Genomic DNA, 19,608 nt, shown 5'->3' on the forward strand with positions numbered 1-19,608 from the left:
ATCGGGTGACGTATAATTACGTACCATTTTTTTAATCACTACAAACTAATAATTTTTTTATAAAATTGTTTTCTTTAAACACACCTAAATAAAATCCTAACTCTCAGTATAATACACTTATATAATTCTTCTTCTTTTTCAGTATCACACACACCACACACTTTAGATGCATTATACCAAGAACCAAAAAACTCAATTTATAGAACTTGAATGAGAGTCGCTAGTTACCGGGGTAGGGGTTATCCCTGCATGCAAACTACCTACAACACGCCTCTCCCGTGTTGCTGCTGCATCCTTGGAATCAAGCAAAAATCTGCAACGCTATCAGGATTTAGAGGCAACACGTCCTCTTGCGTATTGCCACCCGTATTTGTCCGCCATCTTTACCACGCCCGCTGCATGTTGCTGGAAACTGCCGCGCCTCCAACTAGTCTTGTCATCACGTTTTTTGCGTGTTGAACTGACACCCACAACGCGGCAAAACACCTCCCTCTCTAATATTGAGTAAATACACCATTGAATATTTTATATGAAAAATAATTTCTGACTTTTAAAGGTGATAAGAAAAAAAGAAAAAGAGAGACCGTCCGAAGAGAGAGGCGGTGTGGACGAAAAAGCAACACAGAAAAAGAGACAAAAAACAAGAAAAAACGAAAAAAATAATAAAAGAGAAATAAATTGAGTAAATTTTTTTAAAAAATTAATTGCTTGACCGCATATAAAATTAATTTTCTAGACTTCCTTATCTGGATATATGCGAGTGATATGGTAATTACAATCCACAGGAAATCAAGGGAGTCCCATGATCATAAAGGAAGGGACCACTTATATTATTCCACCACGTCCCACTATCCTTTCTTTTTCCACTTCAATATATTCTGAAAAATACTTTTTTATCTACATGCATGTATATATTTATGATCAATTCACACCATAGACTTAGCTTAACTAATACGGGATATGAAGATTGCTGCTTCTTTTTTTTTTTATTTTTAAGCTGATCTGTAACGAAATACATGCTTGCCCAATATGGATCCAACAGGTAGCAACAATAACAGGGGCAGCACATGCTGCAGCAATTAGATTAGATTAGAAGTAGTTTCCTCACGGATTTAATGGTAATGAGTACGTGTTGTGGCCGCGTTCAAGTCACAAGTCATTAATAAATAACAAAGTAACGAGTTTGATCCCACGCCCACCAACCATGCATAACAAAAAGAGACGAAGACTCACCCTCTTCTCTATCTCTTTCAAACCTTCTCCTATATAGCTTTACATTTCAGTCCTCCCTATTACTAATTAACAACATACACAGCAACACTTGAGAGCGCGCGCGCATGCATGTATATACATATATATGGAGAAATCTAAACAAGAAGATCAACATCGATTTTCAAAGGGAAGGAGTTCATCTTGGCCCAGCAACAAAAGCGTTTGGGACTGTGGAAGCACACTCTATGACTCCTACGAGCTTCACTCCTTCAAGCGCCAAATCGACTCTGCCATAGCCAGTTCCCCAAGAACCCTTTCCATGCCTCATTTAACAGACCACCGTCGCCGTTTTCACCAGCAACCACCACCTTCATCATCATCCAACAATAAGTCGTTCAAGATCTCACGAACCTTCCAGAAACTCCTTCGCTTTGTTTTCAAGTCCAGCAGCAGCAATAATAAATTCAGGATTTGTGGTAGTGATGGTCACAACAAACTCGAAATGGCAGATCTAGAAGAGAAATACTCGAAAGAACGTTTGTACGTGGTTTATGATAAGTATGATCAAGCGGTTCTGTCAACTATACCGGAACTTCCAGAGTTTGAGATGGGTGGACTTTCGCCGGAGATAAGTTCCTTGGTTAGAAAGTCAGCTTCCGAAAGGTTTACTACGCCCACTCCTATTCGTATTTCGTGTGCTTGACTCACACAAAACCATATACATCACTTACATACTCTTCAATTAGGTTATTATTATAATAGTGTTCTGGCTGGTAGTTGTTACTATTAATTATTGTAATCATACATAACGTACCACTATAGCATATATGTATAAATGTATGTGTATGTATATATAGCGTGTTTGAGATTTCTGTTTTTTATTATAAGTTTCGGTGACCCAGGACTATTTTAGTATTATTTTGAGATAACGTTGTTGAATATATAGCTTGATCTAATAAGGAGAACTACTCATAATCGTAAATCATAACTGATGGTAGTTAGGTTCGTTTCTTAATTTTCACTTGGCCAGCAGGTAACGGCATTTGGCTGCCTTTTTTTCTTGTTATGCTTTAAAAGCGTGACCAACAAAGGTCAACGCTTTTATGAGGGTGGCGATTGATTAGAGATTTGAGCATGTATTTTCTTGTTACGCTTCAAAAGCGTGGCGACATGGGTTAATGGCCATGTATGAGAGTGGCAATTGATTAGAGATTTGACCATGTTTATTTTGCCACGCTTCAAAAGCGTGGCCATAGAGAAGCATGACAAAATAAACAAAATAGTGACGCTTTTAAAGTGTGGCGATATGATTTCGTTATAGTGATGTTTTTAAAGTGTAGCTGTTTCTTATAACTCTTTTGCCACGCTTCAAAAGCGTGACCAAAAGGTCCCAAAAAAAACTTTTAAAAAAGGATATGATGAGTTACCCTCTTCGAAACCCTATCTTTCTCCTTCAAGAAACCCTAAACTCTTCAAAGAACCCTTTTGTATTCATTGTGTCTGCGAAGAACCCCAAACTCACCCCTAACCCTAGACTTCACTTCCCACAATCCATCATCTCTTCTTCCTTCTCTCTTCAACACGACACACACACACATTCTCTTCAATTTATACTTCTTTCTCTCTTCATCCACTAGTAGAAAAATCACTTTTAGCGGCTATTTATTTTGCTTTTAGTGGCAATAAAAATAGCTGCTAATACATTTACCAACAATTAGACATTAGCCGTCTTATGCTTTGTCGCTAAAAGATTTTAGCGGCAATTATAGTATTAGCCGGTAAAGACCTTTTTAATGGCCGCAAGAAGTATATAACTTTTAGTGGCCATTTTCTTGGCAATTTATATGGCTACCAAAAGTAATTCTAAGATTGTAAGGGATTCACTTTTAGTAGTCATTACTATTGCCGCCAAAACCCAATTTACTGACAATTAATATGACCACTAAAAATAATTCTAAAATTGTAATATTATTTACTTTTAGCCGCCATTATTATTGCCACTAAAATCTTGAGACTTTTTTAATTATACTCAATCTTTTAGAAATAACAACCTATATTATTATTGTACATAATATAAATATACTAAAATTAAATACTACAAAATGAAATATTTTATTAAATTCAAAATATTTATATACAAATTTCTCTTGAAAAGTAATAAAGCATAATACAAATTTAAACATTATCATCTAAAAAGGTGCATTATCAAATAAAATTTCTGCACTAGGAACATTATCATATGAAAAGTAATCTCTTAATGATTGACCATTCTTATCATATATCAATAAACTCTTATGGTTTTCAACAATTGGCATGCATCTGGCATATGAATCATAAACTAAATTTTCAGAAAAGAGTCTGATAAGAGAAGTCTCTCTTGTTTTGTTTCTTTCTCAATATATTTCAGTCCCTTGACACAAGTAACCAAGAGAGGTTCTAACATCTTCCCTGTCAAATTGATGATATTCATCTTTGGTTAGCTTGCCTGAAGTGGAAACAGAGAGTTCTTGGGAATTCTTAGTATGGCTTCCAAATTTTGATTTATCTGCAACAAAGATATTTGACAATAGTAGTTCAATGTAATTATAAAAACAAGCCAGAATGATCCACTGTACAAAAAAACAATTATGGGGATATCTACCTTATATAATGTTTAACCCATGTGTATAAGACAAGAGAGAAAAAAGTAAACGAACAAAATTGATCACACTCAAATAATGCAAAAGAATCTGTTTGACCACCAAAACAATAAACCTTGCCTGCTTCTGTTGAAAGAATGTTGAGATCTTCCCATGGTTGATCTTCATGTACTATGTAAGTGGACTGATCGAAGGACTCTCCTATAAGAACCCAGTAATAAATAGTGAATAAAAATGTAAAAAACAATAGCTCATCATACCTATGTAAGATGCAGTGAGAGGGCATACCACAACCTATATTTTTCTCCCAGCATTCTTTTATGACTTCTCAATGAAGTTGAGTATAGAATCCCAATCCTTAATTTGCAGTATATAAAAATGTTGAGCAAAAAAAAAATCAAATTTATCTAGTCTACCAAAAACAATAGTTATTTTAAAAATGAAAAAAATATCATGCAGCAAATAGCATAAATATATGTAATAATATGCAAATAAATGAAGTAAAAGTTAAAAGAAATTGAACCTGAGAACGTGTGGCTTCTGCAATGAGACACAAGATGAAACACAAGAGGCCTAATAAAATTGTAAGAACCATAAGAAATGCACCAGTTTTGCTATTTAAATCTGTTCTGCTTCTTCTTGGTTCAAGATCTGCATGTGTTACTGCCATTCTCCTTGCCATTAATGTCCTTCAATTCAATTCATCATGCTCTATTGAATAATGATGATATACTTGTTTCTTGAATAAAAAGACACGTGCTTCTCTTAATTATTTGACATCCATATATACAACGAAAATAGTGTACATTTATTGTTTTCCAACTTTTTCCCTATTGTTGTAGATAGAAGTTATATATATAATTTTTAATGCACTTTCAATATAAAAAATGTTATACATACAACTAATTTGTTAACCACTGCTAAAAAATGTTATACATACAACTAAAGAATTGGGCCACTGCTAACCAAAATAATTACCTGTTGTACCAACTTCCTTCCTATCATCATCAATATCAAGATACAAGCATTTGCACCCCTGCAGTAAAAACAGAAAAGTAAACTAGAAGAAAGTTTGCAACAAAGGGACTAGATATACTATATTACATCTATAAAAGACAAGAGAGGGGAAACGAACATATTCAAAAAAATAAGGTCCCCAAATGAATTAAATTGTTTATATACTAGCCTACATCATCCAAGCACCATGTCAACACAACAAGTGAGACAATAAACTAGTTATCAGCTAGATTATTTAAAGCATTCCATAGATATATCAGGGGAAAAAGATAGAAGGAGAAGATGTACCTGCTTTGGTTGACCATTTTTACCACCAATAGTAGTTACAATGATATGGCCGGTCTCCATTCCATTGCCATCAACAACTGTAGCTTCCATTTCCTGCAAGATGAACCAAACCATAAAGAACTAAACTCTGAAACTTAAAAACACAAAACACAACAAGAAAAGGGATATTGTGCCAAGAAATTAACAGAGTGTACTGGCATACCTTATCATCCCTAATTTTCATATCGTTCATCTCTTCCGGCAATCTATCAACGCCGCCACCTGATTCTCTCACGCCTGATGTTGGTGCCATACCAACAGATGCCATATTTAGGTTCTTCCCTCACTTCCTTGCATCTTCTTCAATAGCTCAAAACTCACTCATCTGCCTTCTAGAATCAACAACAACAAAATTATATTTTTAATTTTTAATCAAAGCAAAACTAAATAAATGAGCATGAAGCTGAAGCAAAAATAGTAAAGTACCACTTTCTATGCACAGAAAACCTAAGTCCAAAAATACATGAAAACAATAAATGCAATTTTTTCCTTCATTTTTCCATTGAGTGAACTTGAAAGATCCATCCGGAGGAATAAAAAATCCAACAAATTCAAATCACAAATCACAAATATGCAATGTACCGTATCTTTCTCCCACCAATTCAAGTTCATCTCGAGCAATTCCACTTCCTACAAAACATACATTCATGAAACCATAAAAATAAACAAAAAACCGAATGTCCATTGTAGCATATCAAAATTTTTAATCAGGAAATAGAATACGAAATCAAAATTGCTAAGCAAAATTGAATTACCGGCATTTGTAAGCAAGGGATTTCAAACCGTTGCTAGAGATGTTAGAGCACCAGATCAATCTCAAGCTCTCGAGCCTTGGAAGGCCTTCGCCGAGTGCATCCAAGCCGACATCGGATAAGCAGAGCAAATCGGGATGCGAGCAGTAACGCAATGCACCTTGAGAGAGCGCCTTCCAGCGGGAATGGGAAGAGAGAAGGGAAGGGGAATGGAGAGGCGCTTGTCGATGTGGAGGTTGTGGAGATTGGAAAACGGGAGGGGAGGAGGTGGAGGAAGATGCGGAGGCGCCGATTTGGAGGGTGGAGATGACCTATGGATGCGACGACGGTGACGATAGTCACAGTGAACCTAGGGTTTCAACAATGAGATCTCCCTTCCCTCTGAATCTGTTTTTCACCCTCACTCCCTCTATTTCGGTGACAATAGACTTGAAACCATTATTAAGAAAAAAATATTTTAATAAAAAGGTACATACTATGGTACAGATGTTATTTTATAGAGATTCTTTTACTATTGGAGATCTAGTGACGCGTGTCTTATGTGGGAATTCTCCTAGATGCAGGCTGAGGCTTACGGACAGCGGCGTTTACACCTTCCATTGTGGCTCGGCTTGACAATTTTTAGGGAAGAAACTCCGTTTGTATTTATGGGCTAGCAAGACTTTTTTGAATGATAGAATCAATAGTAGATCTGGTTTCGGGTTGGGTGGGTGTTGGGGATGGGTAGGGTTAAAAAATCCATTGATAATGTTAAAAAAGAAGACTTGGAACAACTACAATTGAGCTACTATCACCGGATCTTCAACCTACCTGTGAGAGTGTGAGTAACGTGAGAGGATTTTGCACCTCCACGACCAGTTCGACGGATAAACATAGGAGTGTACTCGATGGCAGTGGACACAGGGGGCTTCTCTGAGTGGAACAGGTAGAGGTGGGCTGGATTACGTTGAGACGTGGTGAGCAGAAGCTTCTTTGTGTAACTGCGTCATCCCAAAGCAGTAGTGAAATCGTAATCGAGCTCTTGACTCTGGAGGCCTGATCGGAACTTGGAGTCATCATCTCCTTCTGCTTCGATTTCTCATCGGCAGTCCACAATCACTGGTATTTTGCCTTATTTCTCATTGCATTGCAAATTCACATAAGATAGTGCACTGTTATGTGTTGCATAATGCATGATGCCATAATTATGTTTTTCGTGTTTGCATTGCAAATTAACTACACATCATTTATGGAATTCTTATACAGAAATTCATTAATATTCTTTGGTAGAACAGGTGTGATGTGAAAGGGAATATATTGGATATGTGTAGCCAAAGTTTTGCTGATTTTTTTTACTTAACATAACTGGAACATTTAGAAATATGCTTCTTGATCTCTTGTTGAATTGTTGAACTTTTGCACTTTCAATTAGAATTTAGAAAACATACAATTCGAACTATACAAATTGATGGATTTCACCTGCCACTCTATCGAGCTAACTAGAGCACATATCAAATTAACTGGACTTTAGAAAAATGCATCTTGCCCCCCTTTGAACTATATGGTTAGGGACTAAGTTAAATAAGTAGAAATCTAACGGCGTAAAAATGTACTTGCTTTATATTAAAGTGTTCCCATTTTCATTGCATTTGGCCGCTTTTCCACACTATCTTCTTCCCGTTTCATAAAAAACTCACATTCTCAAAAATCCTGAGTGTCTTGTTGCCACTAATCACTTACAAACATATAATCTTACCAGAAACAATATTGTCCCTATTATATTTTGCTTGTGTGCTAGTTAATAATTCTTCTCAGAAAAAACTTCCCATAACAATATCAATCACCAGTTTGATTTCATGTCATGATAACATATTCCATGCCCATCTTCTGTATGTGTTTTGGCTTCACTGAACAAGAAAAGCTCCACCAATTGTCTTGTATCTTGAGTTCCATTTCAATTGTTCTCAGTGGAAATTACTGTTTTATAATTCATAGCATATACATTTCTTATTGTCCTTTAAAACCCCATGATTATTAGATGGCTTTTACTAGTACTAAATATTAGTATATAGTTATTTTTTTGTTACAAGGTTCTAAGGTTCTGGCATCTCTTGGCAACCCAAGAACTTGGGTTCTATATGACTGTGTTTGATTAGTGGGTGGAAGAAAATAAGACATAGACATTATATTTAAATAGACATAGACATTTGAATACATATAAATTTTTTTGGTTTGTTTGGTAATAATACATAACACAAGACACAAATTACAATTAAATTAAAATATGAATATCATTCTTCTTTTTCCATCATGAATACCATATCACAATAACACCACATGCACTATCCCCACTTCAATTTGTTACTTTTCTTTTAAGATTGACATAGTCACTACCGATATTTTCAATAACTCAAATATAGAAGTAACATAACCCAGATATAGATTATTATAAAAAAAATAGGGGAGGGAGGGATGGAGGGAGGAAGAGAGAGAGTTGTTGTCATGGGAGAGAAGCAAAAGACAGCCTCTTGGTGAGAGTGAAGGAGAAAAAGGGAACGGTTAGGGGAAGGAGGGTAGATTTGGAGAATTGACAAAATATTAAAGGTAAAAATAGATTAAAAATTTGTGTCCAACATAAAAAATTCGTGTTTGAACTTCCTGAAGAGACACAAAATATGAGTATATTATGTGCAACTGTGTACCACCATTTCCTTCAAAAAATTGTATCTCTCCAACAAAACTGTAGATGTGTGCCAAGTGAGAGCCTCATGCATTGGCTGCCCGTAAAAGTTACACCTTAAGGACCTCTTATTTTTTTGTGTTTCTTCACCATAATTGTTTTTTAAATTTTCTTGATTTGTACTTCTCTGTTAGTTAATGATATTCTTTTCTTTAAAGTAAATTGGTTGCTGGAAGTTACAACTTTTAGTATTAAGCGCAAGCTGTTAAAACTGAATTTAACAATACTCAGCTTTTGCCTTCTGCAACTATCCTTGCTTCTTACTTCTCCAAGTTATAATATTAGTTGCTATTCAGTCATTTTTGATATGTTTGCATTTATTATATCTATGCAGATTCAACCTTGTGATATTTATGGTGATGTCAGTTTTTGGGAGGTAATTAGCAATTGCACGAACTGCGAAACTCGTGAACACTGGTATGAATCTCTCTTATTGTATTCTTTAATTACACATCTGAATTCTTTTGTCTCCCATAATTACTATCTGTCATCTCCTTCACTTAACCTAATAACTCTATCTCTTAACCAACAAAAAAATAATAACTCTACCTCACAATTACTTCAAATGTTTTACTTTAAATATAACGGTTGGAATAGGATTTTGACAAATTTAAACATAATAAAACACAGTATCATTGTAATAATTAATGTTCACACCCTAAAGTTAAGGAACTAGCAAACGTCGTACTGAAAGCAGTTGAAACCTTTTGGAAGCAAAGGTGAAAACATTGCAAACTCGAAAGAAGAATTAGGTATATTCGTTTATTTAATTTAATGATATTCCATAAATTATTAGTGTTTTAATTTAAGCTGTTATGTTAAAAAGTTTAAATATATGTATAAATATATTGATATAATTGTATTCATGTAAACTGAGAAAAAAATTGTAAGTTACAATTTTAATTTTTCAAACTAAAGCTTTATGAGGATGCCACACATGATAACCAACGGTAGATTATTTTTGAGAGATTCAGTTGTGCGAAATTAACTTCGATTGACATGGATATTGATGGCTATGACTCATATTATTAAATTGGAGTTCGGAAAAACCATTTCCTCGTATCTTAGGACTATATTTTTAATCTAGAATTCCTAATCGTATGAGCAGAAGAATTTGAGTGGCGTTTGATCTCCCATTCATTAGTGCATATTTAATGCTTTCTCTATGTTTTCACTGTTTCTATTAATTCTAATTTTATTTGTAAGTTCGTGATTGCTACTCAGCTTTGTTTATTTCCTTTTATATATGCTGGTTTTGCAGTTTCAGGCCAAATGGATTTTGACCTTTACTTAAGCGATAATGATGAAGAGTCATTTGAGATGTCGTTGGGTGTGTGTGGTTCTTTAGGGTCCTCTAATGACGACGACAGTACTAGCTTATTTGGCATGGGAACAAGTCAGTCAGAATCGAAGAAAGAATTGCATCGCTCACAGGGGGATGTTCACGACAATGTTCCTGTGTTAGTTACCGCTGAGGACTTCTTGCATACAGTTTTCACTTCTGATGAGGAGGCCTACAATGCTTACAAGGAGTTTGCCTGGACAAGGGGGTTTGGTGTTTGCAAAGGGGATGTGGGACGGGTTGACAGTGTTTTGGTGAGGCGGGACTTCTTCTGTCATCATCAGGGCACGAGGAGTGACAAGCATTATGATCGGCCAGAACAAGTAAGGGAGGAGCGGCTGGAGAGTCGCATTTACTACAAGGCGAAATTGAAAATATACTATGATGTCCATGATAATGTGTAGAGAGTGCGAAAGATTATTGATGAACACAACCACGACATGGCCCTAGCTGCGTTTTGCAACCTGTTGCCAAGTCATCAAAAAATGAGCGACGAGGATAAGGCTCAAGTGAATAGCATGAAGCAATTCGGAATCCCTGTCTCGAAGATAATGGCTTACATGGCAGGCCAATCCGGTGGATATAGCATGCTTCGGTTTACAAAAAAGGATTTGTACAACTATGTTCACAGTCAATGGCGAGCACGAATCTTGGATGGGGATGCGGCTGCAACTATCAGTTACTTGGAGGGGAAGGCAAATGCGGACCTTATGTCAGTCGCCAGATACACAACGACTGCAGATAATCGGTTGGGTAACTTATTTTGGGTGGACAGTATCATGAAATCCGATTATGAGTTGTTTGGTGATGTCCTTGCATTTGACGCGACGTACCGTGGGAACAAGTACAAGAAACCTCTGGTGGTGTTCTTTGGGACAAATCATCACAGGCAAACTTGCATTTTTGGATTTGCCTTGCTTCAAGATGAGGAGGTCCACACTTACAGATGGGTTCTACTGAACCTTTTGGATGTTATGGGTTAAAGAACACCGAACCTTGTTGTGACGGATGGAGATAAGGCAATGCGCACTACCGTTACAGAGGTGATGCCTTCAACCAAGCACAGACTATATGCATGGCATTTGGAGAAAATTTGTGTCCAACGGGTAAAGGAAGCTGAATTTCGGAAAGTATTCAAAAAGGCTATCTATGAAAACTTTGATGTTGACGAGTTCGAGAGATATTGGAGGACCTCAATCGAGTCTCTCAGTCTAGGCCAAAATACATGGTGCAATCGACATATGACATTAAAGAGAGTTGGGCAATGGCCTATCTGAGGGGGACCTTTTGCACCGGATATAGGACAACGTCAAGATGTGAAGGAATCAATTCTTTCATTAAAGCGTTCCTAAAGTTAATAGATAGCATTCTTGAACTGGTTCACAGTTTGGATAGGGTCGTGAAAGATTATCAGAACAATGAGGTTACTGCACAATTTTACTCCACTTATTACATACCCGTGTTAAATACTGGATTAGATGCAATAGAGTTGTCTGCGTCGAAGCTGTATACAAGAGCTGTTTTTAGGGAGGTTAAGAAGCAAATCAAGGGTGTTGCAACGCTATTGTTTTAGGGAAGGGAGAGCATCAGCACGACCATTGTGTATAGCTTTAGTAAAATGGGTAGACCGGACCGGGTATTGAAGGTTTTGTATGATTCGAATGACCGAAAGATTGAGTGTGAGTGTAAGATGTGGGACAGTGATGGCATACCGTGCTCCCATATATTTTGTGTCATGAAGTACGAGGGTATGGAGGAAATTCCTGAAAAACTTGTCCTTAGGCGCTGGTGTAAGATTGTAAAAGACTGTACAACGTTGAAAATGGGGAATGGATCAAGAGAACAGGCAAGACTGCTTCGATACAGTGCACTATACTCAGCTTTGACCCATGTTGTTACACTTGGTTGCGAAGAGGTTGAAGATTTTGTGCTTGCATAGGATGCTATATCAAACCTGGTTGATATATTGCAACGGCGCCGTGTGGAAAAGGACGGTAACAAGGTTTTGCCAACAACTATGGGGTCAAAGACCTTACGATGGCAACTACAAAGGGTGCACCGAAGCGGAGAAAAGCCAATTTATGTGCCTCCGAGAAGGAGCCTAAACCGAAGAGGCGTTGTTGCACTAAGTGTGGGGTCTCCGGACATACAAGAAGAACATGTGCAGGCCACAATGGGAAGGTTGTACCAGCGGGATCAGAAGCACCATCATCAGCTTTCGTTGAGTCTTTATTCGCCAATGTAAAATCCACGGAACGAACCACGTTATTACGCAGGGAGGGCCCCTTCGAAGAGGTGACTACTGCAACTATATTTTTTATTGGTTTCAAAAACTGTATTAGATGTGTTATGAGTAGAGAAAAATTTAGATGTAGGTTACATTACATTATTTTTTTAAAAATATTGTTAGGAATGATTTAGCCTTCATTGTTTGTGGTTCTGGGTACTCGTGTTTTAGTTTTTAGGGACCGAAGGTCACATCTAGCTGTAGCTAACGAGGTGCACCATTAGGCATGACCCCTACTCAATCGAGCATGTTGCAGTTCGCACCTTCCGAAGGTGGAGGCAATATATTCTTGGGTGGGCAATGCATAAACCATTTTTATGCAACACCTACCTGTGTACCAATGTCATTCGTCCCGTGCTATTCTCCTTCTTTCGTCCCAGGTGTGATTCATAGCGGACCCAATGGTGCCTCGACAAGTCTTGGTAGTGAGCCAATTGAGGTGGATTTTGGAGGTAACTCTTTGAAAGCGAGATTTAGTGCTGTTGTAGGGTATGAAATATGGTTGCTTTTCGTCTGTAAGCTACTTCGTTAAGTCGTTGCATTAGTCACAAGCTTAATTATTTTCAAATTTTATAATGCCTTATTCTACAAAGTTTTTAATTGAATTTCAGGTCCCCCTGTAGTCGCTAAACAGTTATAGATACACAGAGTAATGACACTTATTAATTGCAGAATGTAATTGGTCTAGGGTCTTTAGTGGAAAAGAATGGTGCTCTTCGGTGAATTTATTGTTGGTATCTACTACAAAGCAACGACATTCTCTTGTGGCATCTAGTGGATGCTATGGTATGGTAGTTTTATAGTTCCATTGCAAAGATGTTATGTTCAAGCTTGCAAGTCTCCCGAATATTTTGGTTTTTTTTTCTCATCCACGTACCTTTACCATGTTGGTGTTGTCTTATCAGAATGTTAAAGAATTAGTTACGGAGGTTGCTTAGAAGATATGGAAGTTGGTATGCGAGTAGAAGTCGTCTCCAGTTAAAGTATTCACTTGAATGAACCGGGAATGACATTATATTTGGATATTTGCTATTATTATGTGTTGTGGATGACGATTTATTGTATGGTGAGAATTTCAATCTCCTGGACTACAGATACAAGAACATGACTGTATTATAACTATGGAGAGTATACATAATATGGAAATAAGGGTTGTTCTAGAGTTATGTCATACGTGCAGGTGGAACATGGCTGTATTATTATAGGGACCTTTCTCTTCAGTCTTTCATATAAGAGTTTTTACCAACCAAATAACATTCATACACATTTCAAATCAGTTTTCAAGAATAGGTTAATGAGAGCAAACGCCTCTTTAAAAATAAATGTCTTGAATTTATGAATTATTATGTGATATTAAGTAATATCTATACCCCTGCAAGCCCACAACTGCATAAAACACACATATCGGATCCAATGTACTGAGCCTAAGACACAATAAATTTCTTACAAAAATACTAACATTTTCTTAATAATCTTATTAAGATGCCATGATAACTTGTTGAAAAAAATCTTATAAATCTGCCTGCGAATTTGTAATTGATAGTTGAATGTATATTCTCAACAAGAGTGAAAAAAGCACAATTCTTCAGTCCACCACATTTTCACCTTGTAAGCATGGCACGAAAATTCTATAAGTGTGGAAAACTTGACATTCTTATGTTGTAGCAAACATATACAGGACGTTCCTGAAATAGAAGATTTTTCTAATAACAAAAACTCAGGTAAATACAGAAGGAAGCTTGGTGCAACTGCACAAACTCTATCATCACAAAAATCACAAGTAGATAAGTACAACACCACCCAAAAAGAATAGTGTGGCTAAGTATGGCCATACCTTATACAAGTTAACTAATTGAGAATATTGACAGTGGGTGTAATGATGACCATAATAGTGTATTCTTTGTTTGATCACAAAATACAGAACTCACAATCTATAGAAAAGCCTATGTGGAAGACCTTTTCACCCAGTAAGATAATGGTGAAGGCCACAAAATAAGAAATGACACTATACCCTAGAACCTATTTAGACGACCTTTCACCAAGTAAAACCGCGATGAAAGTGTTAAAAAGGCCATTTAAAACATTAGTATAATAGGCTACTTGGTGAGTGTGATACAGACATCATTTATATGTAATTACAAAAAATTTACATGCATCTCACTATTAATGCAATAGAAATTAACGATCATGCTTTATTTTACATTTAACCACCAAAAAACAAAATATGAGGCACCTCCTCAGAGGGTTGCTTCCATTGACTTCCTGCGCCAGTGAGACATTGCTTTTGCAACTAATGCCTTTGCATTTGCATTGTGTTCTTTTAAAACCAAATCGATTGCAAGCTGCATCCGAGTTGCAACATTAACTGTCTGCAACACAGCAAGTAAATTATTTAAAAGCAGATTTCATAAAAAAAGATAAGCACGTACATTATGCTCGGACTATTGTAAGAGTTAGGATAATTATCCGGACATCATAATCCTTCCAAAGTGCCCCCCGTATCATCCATTGTGAAACACATACTCCGCAATCCATGTTGCACCAAAATTGGGAATCGGTTAACTGAGCGATCAATTAAATAATGACATTAAGACCAAAAAAAGGAACGATGATTGTTTTAGTATATAGGACAAAGACTATGACATAGTAGGAACAAATACACCTTCTACTAAGTGAACAGAAGGGTAGGGTTAGTCAAATTAGAATTAAAATTAATGTATGTGATTCAATATATAAGTAGGGTAAATTAATAAGAAAATAGGATGCATACGATCCACGAGCTTGTTACGGGACATCAGCGTCTTCGATGTCGTATGTTGAGAACCTTGGGCGCACCCCATCATTTGATGATAGCCATGCTTGGCCGAGGGTTATGGATTCAAGGTACAGTGCCTGCTCACGAACAATAAATGCAGAAATATAGAAGCTTGATTATGAGTGGCCAATCAGCTAACGAAATAATAACATGGCTGAGTATAAGCAAAAAGATAAGCAACATCAAAGGTGTTCTCACCACTTTAGTCATCGCCGTTTGTCTGTCTTCGGTCTCTTGTGGATTAACTAATGAATCTAAGTAAATTAGCTTACGTCTTACGTTGTCAATGATCATCAGGTACTAATGCCCGACAGTCCACATCGGCACATAAATCTGTTTGCAATAAGAAAACAGTATGTGTTAGAACCATAATGAGTTATTGCACTCTCAACTACATCATACCGTATAGTGTAACCTCAAAAAGAACACCATGAAGGAATTAATTATATCTGATGCACTTCGTCAACCTTCGATGGCATATGCTTTGCCTTGATCGTTGCAAGCGTGCCCTTCGAAAGAGATCGCATTTCCAGGGCGGCTTGCTGAGAAGAACAAAAGATATGACAAAGAAACAATAAATTTTTAGCACAGAAAGTAGCAGCATGTATAACCGTGATAACAAGAATGGGATAAATTGACCAACTATGGAACATTAATTTTCTCATACTTATATAAATGGTGCACGAAAATTACTTCACCTATGTAATTCCACACAACTAACCAGCAAGTGCACTGGGTCATCCAAGTAATACCTTACGTGAGTAAGGGTCGATCCCACGGAGATTGTTGGCTTGAAGCAAGCTATGGTTATCTTGCAACTCTTAGTCAGGATATTAATTAGTGGTTATCAATTGACCTGCAAATGAACAAGAGAGCATGAATTAAAGGTTACTTGTTATGCAGTAAATGAGAATATGTTGGAGTTTTGGAGATGCTTTGCCTTTTGAATCTCTGCTTTCTCTCTATCTTCTTCTTCACGCATGCACGTCCCTCCTATGACAAGCTGTGTGTTGGAGGATCACCGTTGTCAATGGCTACCATCCTTCCTTTCAGTGAAAATGGTCCAGGTGCGCTGTCACCGCACGGCTAATCATCTGTAGGTTCTCGATCATACCGGAATAGGATTCGCTATCCTTTTGCGCCTGTCACTACGCCCAGCACTCGTGAGTTTGAAGCTCGTCACAGTCATCCAATCCCAGAATCCTACTAGGAATACCACAGACAAGGTTTAGACTTTCCGGATTCTCAAGGATGCTGCCAATGGATTCTAGCTTATACCACGGAGATTCCGATTAAAGAATCTAAGAGATATTCATTCAATCTAATGTAGAACAGAGGTGGTTGTCAGGACCACGTTCATAGGTTGAGAATGGTGATGAGTGTCACAGATCATCACATTCATCATAATAAGGCGCAAATGAATTTCTTAGATAGGAACAAACATGATTGAATAGAAAACAGAAATACTGGCATTAACTCATCGAGGCACAGCAGAGCTCCTCACCCCCAACAATGGAGTTTAGAGACTCATGCCGTCAAAAGGTACAAAGTTTAGATCTAAAATGTCATGAGATGCGAAAATAAACCTCTAAAAGTTGTTTAAATACTAAACTAGTAACCTAGGTTTACAGAAAATGAACAAACTATGATAGATGGTGCAGAAATCCACTTCTGGGGCCCACTTGGTGTGTGCTGGGGCTGAGACTTAAGCTAATCACGTGCATAGGGCTGTTTTGGGCATTCAATGCCAGCTTTGGATCCAATTCTGGCGTTGAGCTCCAACTCCTAACTTGTTTCTGGCACTGGATGCCAGACAGCAGCATGGAACTGGCGTTGAACGCCAGTTTACATCGTCTATCCTTGAGCAAAGTATGAACTATTATATATTGCTGGAAAGCCCTGGATGTCTACTTTCCAACGCAATTAAAAGAGCGCCATTTGGAATTCTGTAGCTCCAGAAAATCAACTTTGAGTGAAGGAAGGTCAAAATCCAACAACATCAGCAGTCCTTTTTCAGCCTGAATCAGATTTTTGCTCAGCTCCCTCGATTTCAGCCAGAAAATACCTGAAATCACAGAAAAACACACAAACTCATAGTAAAGTCCAGAAATATGAATTTTGCCTAAAAGCTACTGAAAATAAACTAAAAACTAACTAAAGCACACTAAAAACTATATGAAATTAACCCCAAAAAGCGTATAAAATATCCGCTCATCACAACACCAAACTTAAACTGTTGCTTGTCCTTAAGCAACTAGATAAATAAAATAGAATACAAATAATTTAAGAAGCAATAATATCTCAGAGTTTTTGAGTGAAGCTCAGATTCTAATTAGATGAGCGAGACTAGTAGCTTTTTGCTTCTGAACAGTTTTGGCATCTCACTTTATCCATTGAAGCTCAGAGTGATTGGCATCTTACAGGAACTCAGAATTCAGATAGTGATATTGATTCTCCTAGTTTAGTATGTTGATTCTTGAACACAGCTACTTTATGAGTCTTGGCCGTGGCCCTAAGCACTTTGTTTTCCAGTATTACCACCGGATACATAAATGCCACAGACACATAATTGGGTGAACCTTTTTAGATTGTGACTCAGCTTTGCTAAAGTCCCCAATTAGAGGTTTCCAGGGTTCTTAAGCACACTCTTCTTTTTGCTTGGACCTTGACTTTAACCGCTCAGTCTCAAGTTTTCACTTGACACCTTCACGCCACAAGCACATAGTTAGGGACAACTTAGTTTAGCCGCTTAGGCCGGGATTTTATTCCTTTAGGCCCTCCTATCCACTGATGCTCAAAGCCTTGGGATCCTTTTTATTTACCCTTGCCTTTTTGGTTTTAACGGTTATTGGCTTTTTGCTCTTGCCTCTTGGTTTTAAGAGCTTTTGGCATTTTCTCCTTGCTTTTTCTCTTTCTTTCTATTTTTTTTCGCAAGCTTTGTTCTTTGCTGCTTTTTCTTGCTTCAAGAATCATTCTTATGATTTTTCAGATTATCAATAACATGTCTCATGTTCATCATTCTTTCAAGAGCCAACATATTTAACAGTCTTAAACATCAAATTCAAAAGACATATGCACTGTTCAAGCATTCATTCAGAAGACAGAAAGCATTGCCACCACATGTAAATAATTAGAATGTTCTTATTAAAAACTCGAAAATTATTGCCTCTTATTCTAAAGAAATTCTTCTATTTTATTCATGTTTGATGATGATGAGAAAATTAAATTATAGCTTAATTGGAGATAAAATCAAAAATATAGATACTAATTACTACTATATGACTCCTAAGGTAAAACTAGAATAAGAACAGTTATCACAGAGTTAAGGCTAAAATTGGAATTTAACAACCTTTGTTCTAGGGAGTGGATGTTCCCCTAATCTGCGGGGTGCTTGGTCCTTCAAGAGATAATTTCTGGCGCTTCAATTCCCTTAAGTCGCGCCCTTGCTCCTCCTGTTCTTTAATCAAATAGCAAAGAATGCTACTTTGTTCCTTCTATTCTTTCATTATTTGTTCCATAGCTTCTTGCATCTTGGTAACTGATGTTTCAAGATACTCCCAGTATTCAGATTGAGGGATTTCTGGGAGAAATTCCTGTGTTTTCTTCTTGATGGGGTCATCCTGTGCTTGTTGTTTTTCCATTGATGCTTTGGTGATTGGTCGCTCAATTGAGATATACTCAGTTATTCCCATCCTTACTCCAGCGTCCTTGCAGAGCATAGAAATCAAGCTTGGATAAGCCAACCTGGCATCTTTGGAATTTTTGTTTGCAATTTTGTAAAATTCAGTTGAAATCAGTTGATGAACTTCCACTTCTTTTCCCATCATGATACAATGGATCATCATTGCTCTTCTAATAGTGACTTCAGAACGGTTGCTAGTGGGCAGCAGAGAATGCTCAATGAAATCCAGCCATCCTCTGGCGACTGGTTTGAGATCTTCTCTTTTGAGTTGATTTGGAACACCCTTCGTGCTGGTGGTCCACCTGGCTCCAGGGATACATATATCCTCTAGAATCTTATCCAGGCCCTTGTCTGTTCTCATCATTCTCTTATTGAAGGAGTCTGGATCATCTTTCAGCTGAGGTAGCTTTAAGATCTCCCTGATCTTGTCAGGGTGGGTATGAACAATCTTTCCTCTGACCAAGGTCCGATAGTCATAGATAGCAGATCCAGATAGTCTTTGCCTGTCTGTATGCCACATATTAGCATAGAACTCCTGGACCATATTCCTTCCCACTTTCGTTTCAGGATTGGCTAGGATCTCCCAGTTCCTGATTCGGATTTGCTCCTGGATCTCCGGATATTCGTCTTCTTTCAGATCGAATCTAACTTCCGGGATCACTGATCTTAGACCCATTATTTTATAATAATGGTCTGAATGTTCTTTAGTTAAGAATTTCCCTTGATTCCAAAGTGGTTTTGGAACGCTTTCTTTCTTGCCTCTTGGAGTGGGTTATTTTCCTTTAGGAGCCATGATCTTAGTGATCACGGATAAGC

The 19,608-nt window shown here is 37.3% G+C and overlaps 3 protein-coding genes across 13 annotated transcripts; 2 read left to right on the forward strand and 1 right to left on the reverse strand.

Moving 5' to 3' along the window:
* LOC107630723 lies at positions 988 to 2,109 on the forward strand. Its single transcript, XM_016333940.2, has one exon. It carries the CDS (start codon positions 1,358 to 1,360, stop codon positions 1,913 to 1,915), a length of 558 nt encoding a protein of 185 aa, XP_016189426.1. The 5' UTR covers positions 988 to 1,357; the 3' UTR covers positions 1,916 to 2,109.
* Positions 3,448 to 6,363, reverse strand: LOC107634556 (shaggy-related protein kinase alpha-like). Of its 11 annotated transcripts, none has more exons than XM_016337997.2 (9): positions 5,951 to 6,363; positions 5,778 to 5,825; positions 5,359 to 5,524; positions 5,157 to 5,249; positions 4,830 to 4,887; positions 4,375 to 4,514; positions 4,140 to 4,208; positions 3,972 to 4,052; positions 3,448 to 3,757 (listed from the first exon to the last, which is right to left on the reverse strand). In XM_016337997.2, exons 3-7 carry the CDS (start codon positions 5,461 to 5,463, stop codon positions 4,170 to 4,172), a joined length of 435 nt encoding a protein of 144 aa, XP_016193483.1. In that variant the 5' UTR covers positions 5,464 to 5,524; positions 5,778 to 5,825; positions 5,951 to 6,363; the 3' UTR covers positions 3,448 to 3,757; positions 3,972 to 4,052; positions 4,140 to 4,169. The 11 variants fall into 11 exon arrangements, with proteins under 11 accessions (XP_016193483.1, XP_020974745.1, XP_016193482.1 ...); XM_021119086.1 differs by having other exon boundaries at positions 4,375 to 4,424; positions 5,359 to 5,527; XM_016337996.2 differs by having other exon boundaries at positions 5,359 to 5,527.
* On the forward strand, positions 10,449 to 11,581 carry LOC107633406 (protein FAR1-RELATED SEQUENCE 5-like). The gene is made up of 3 exons (XM_021117358.1): positions 10,449 to 10,897; positions 10,994 to 11,236; positions 11,395 to 11,581. The coding sequence occupies exons 1-3, from the start codon at positions 10,449 to 10,451 to the stop codon at positions 11,579 to 11,581; spliced, it is 879 nt and encodes a 292-aa protein (XP_020973017.1).

This window comes from Arachis ipaensis, chromosome B03, assembly GCF_000816755.2.
Source record: "Arachis ipaensis cultivar K30076 chromosome B03, Araip1.1, whole genome shotgun sequence".
NCBI classification, from domain to species: domain Eukaryota; kingdom Viridiplantae; phylum Streptophyta; class Magnoliopsida; order Fabales; family Fabaceae; genus Arachis; species Arachis ipaensis.

What these genes read in the sequence shown, in the direction of transcription:
- LOC107634556 (XM_016337997.2), bottom strand. Translation starts at nt 5,463, where the DNA reads ATGGCATCTGTTGGTATGGCACCAACATCAGGCGTGAGAGAATCAGGT. An exon ending in TGAAAATTAGGGATGATAAG is followed by an intron (nt 5,250 to 5,358) that starts GTATGCCAGTAC and finishes TTCATCTTGCAG; the next exon opens with GAAATGGAAGCTACAGTTGT. An exon ending in AAAATGGTCAACCAAAGCAG is followed by an intron (nt 4,888 to 5,156) that starts GTACATCTTCTC and finishes TTTTTACTGCAG; the next exon opens with GGGTGCAAATGCTTGTATCT.
- LOC107633406 (XM_021117358.1), top strand. Translation starts at nt 10,449, where the DNA reads ATGGCCCTAGCTGCGTTTTGCAACCTGTTGCCAAGTCATCAAAAAATG. An exon ending in TTTGGGACAAATCATCACAG is followed by an intron (nt 10,898 to 10,993) that starts GCAAACTTGCAT and finishes TATGGGTTAAAG; the next exon opens with AACACCGAACCTTGTTGTGA. An exon ending in AGTCTAGGCCAAAATACATG is followed by an intron (nt 11,237 to 11,394) that starts GTGCAATCGACA and finishes ACTGGTTCACAG; the next exon opens with TTTGGATAGGGTCGTGAAAG.
- LOC107630723 (XM_016333940.2), top strand. Translation starts at nt 1,358, where the DNA reads ATGGAGAAATCTAAACAAGAAGATCAACATCGATTTTCAAAGGGAAGG.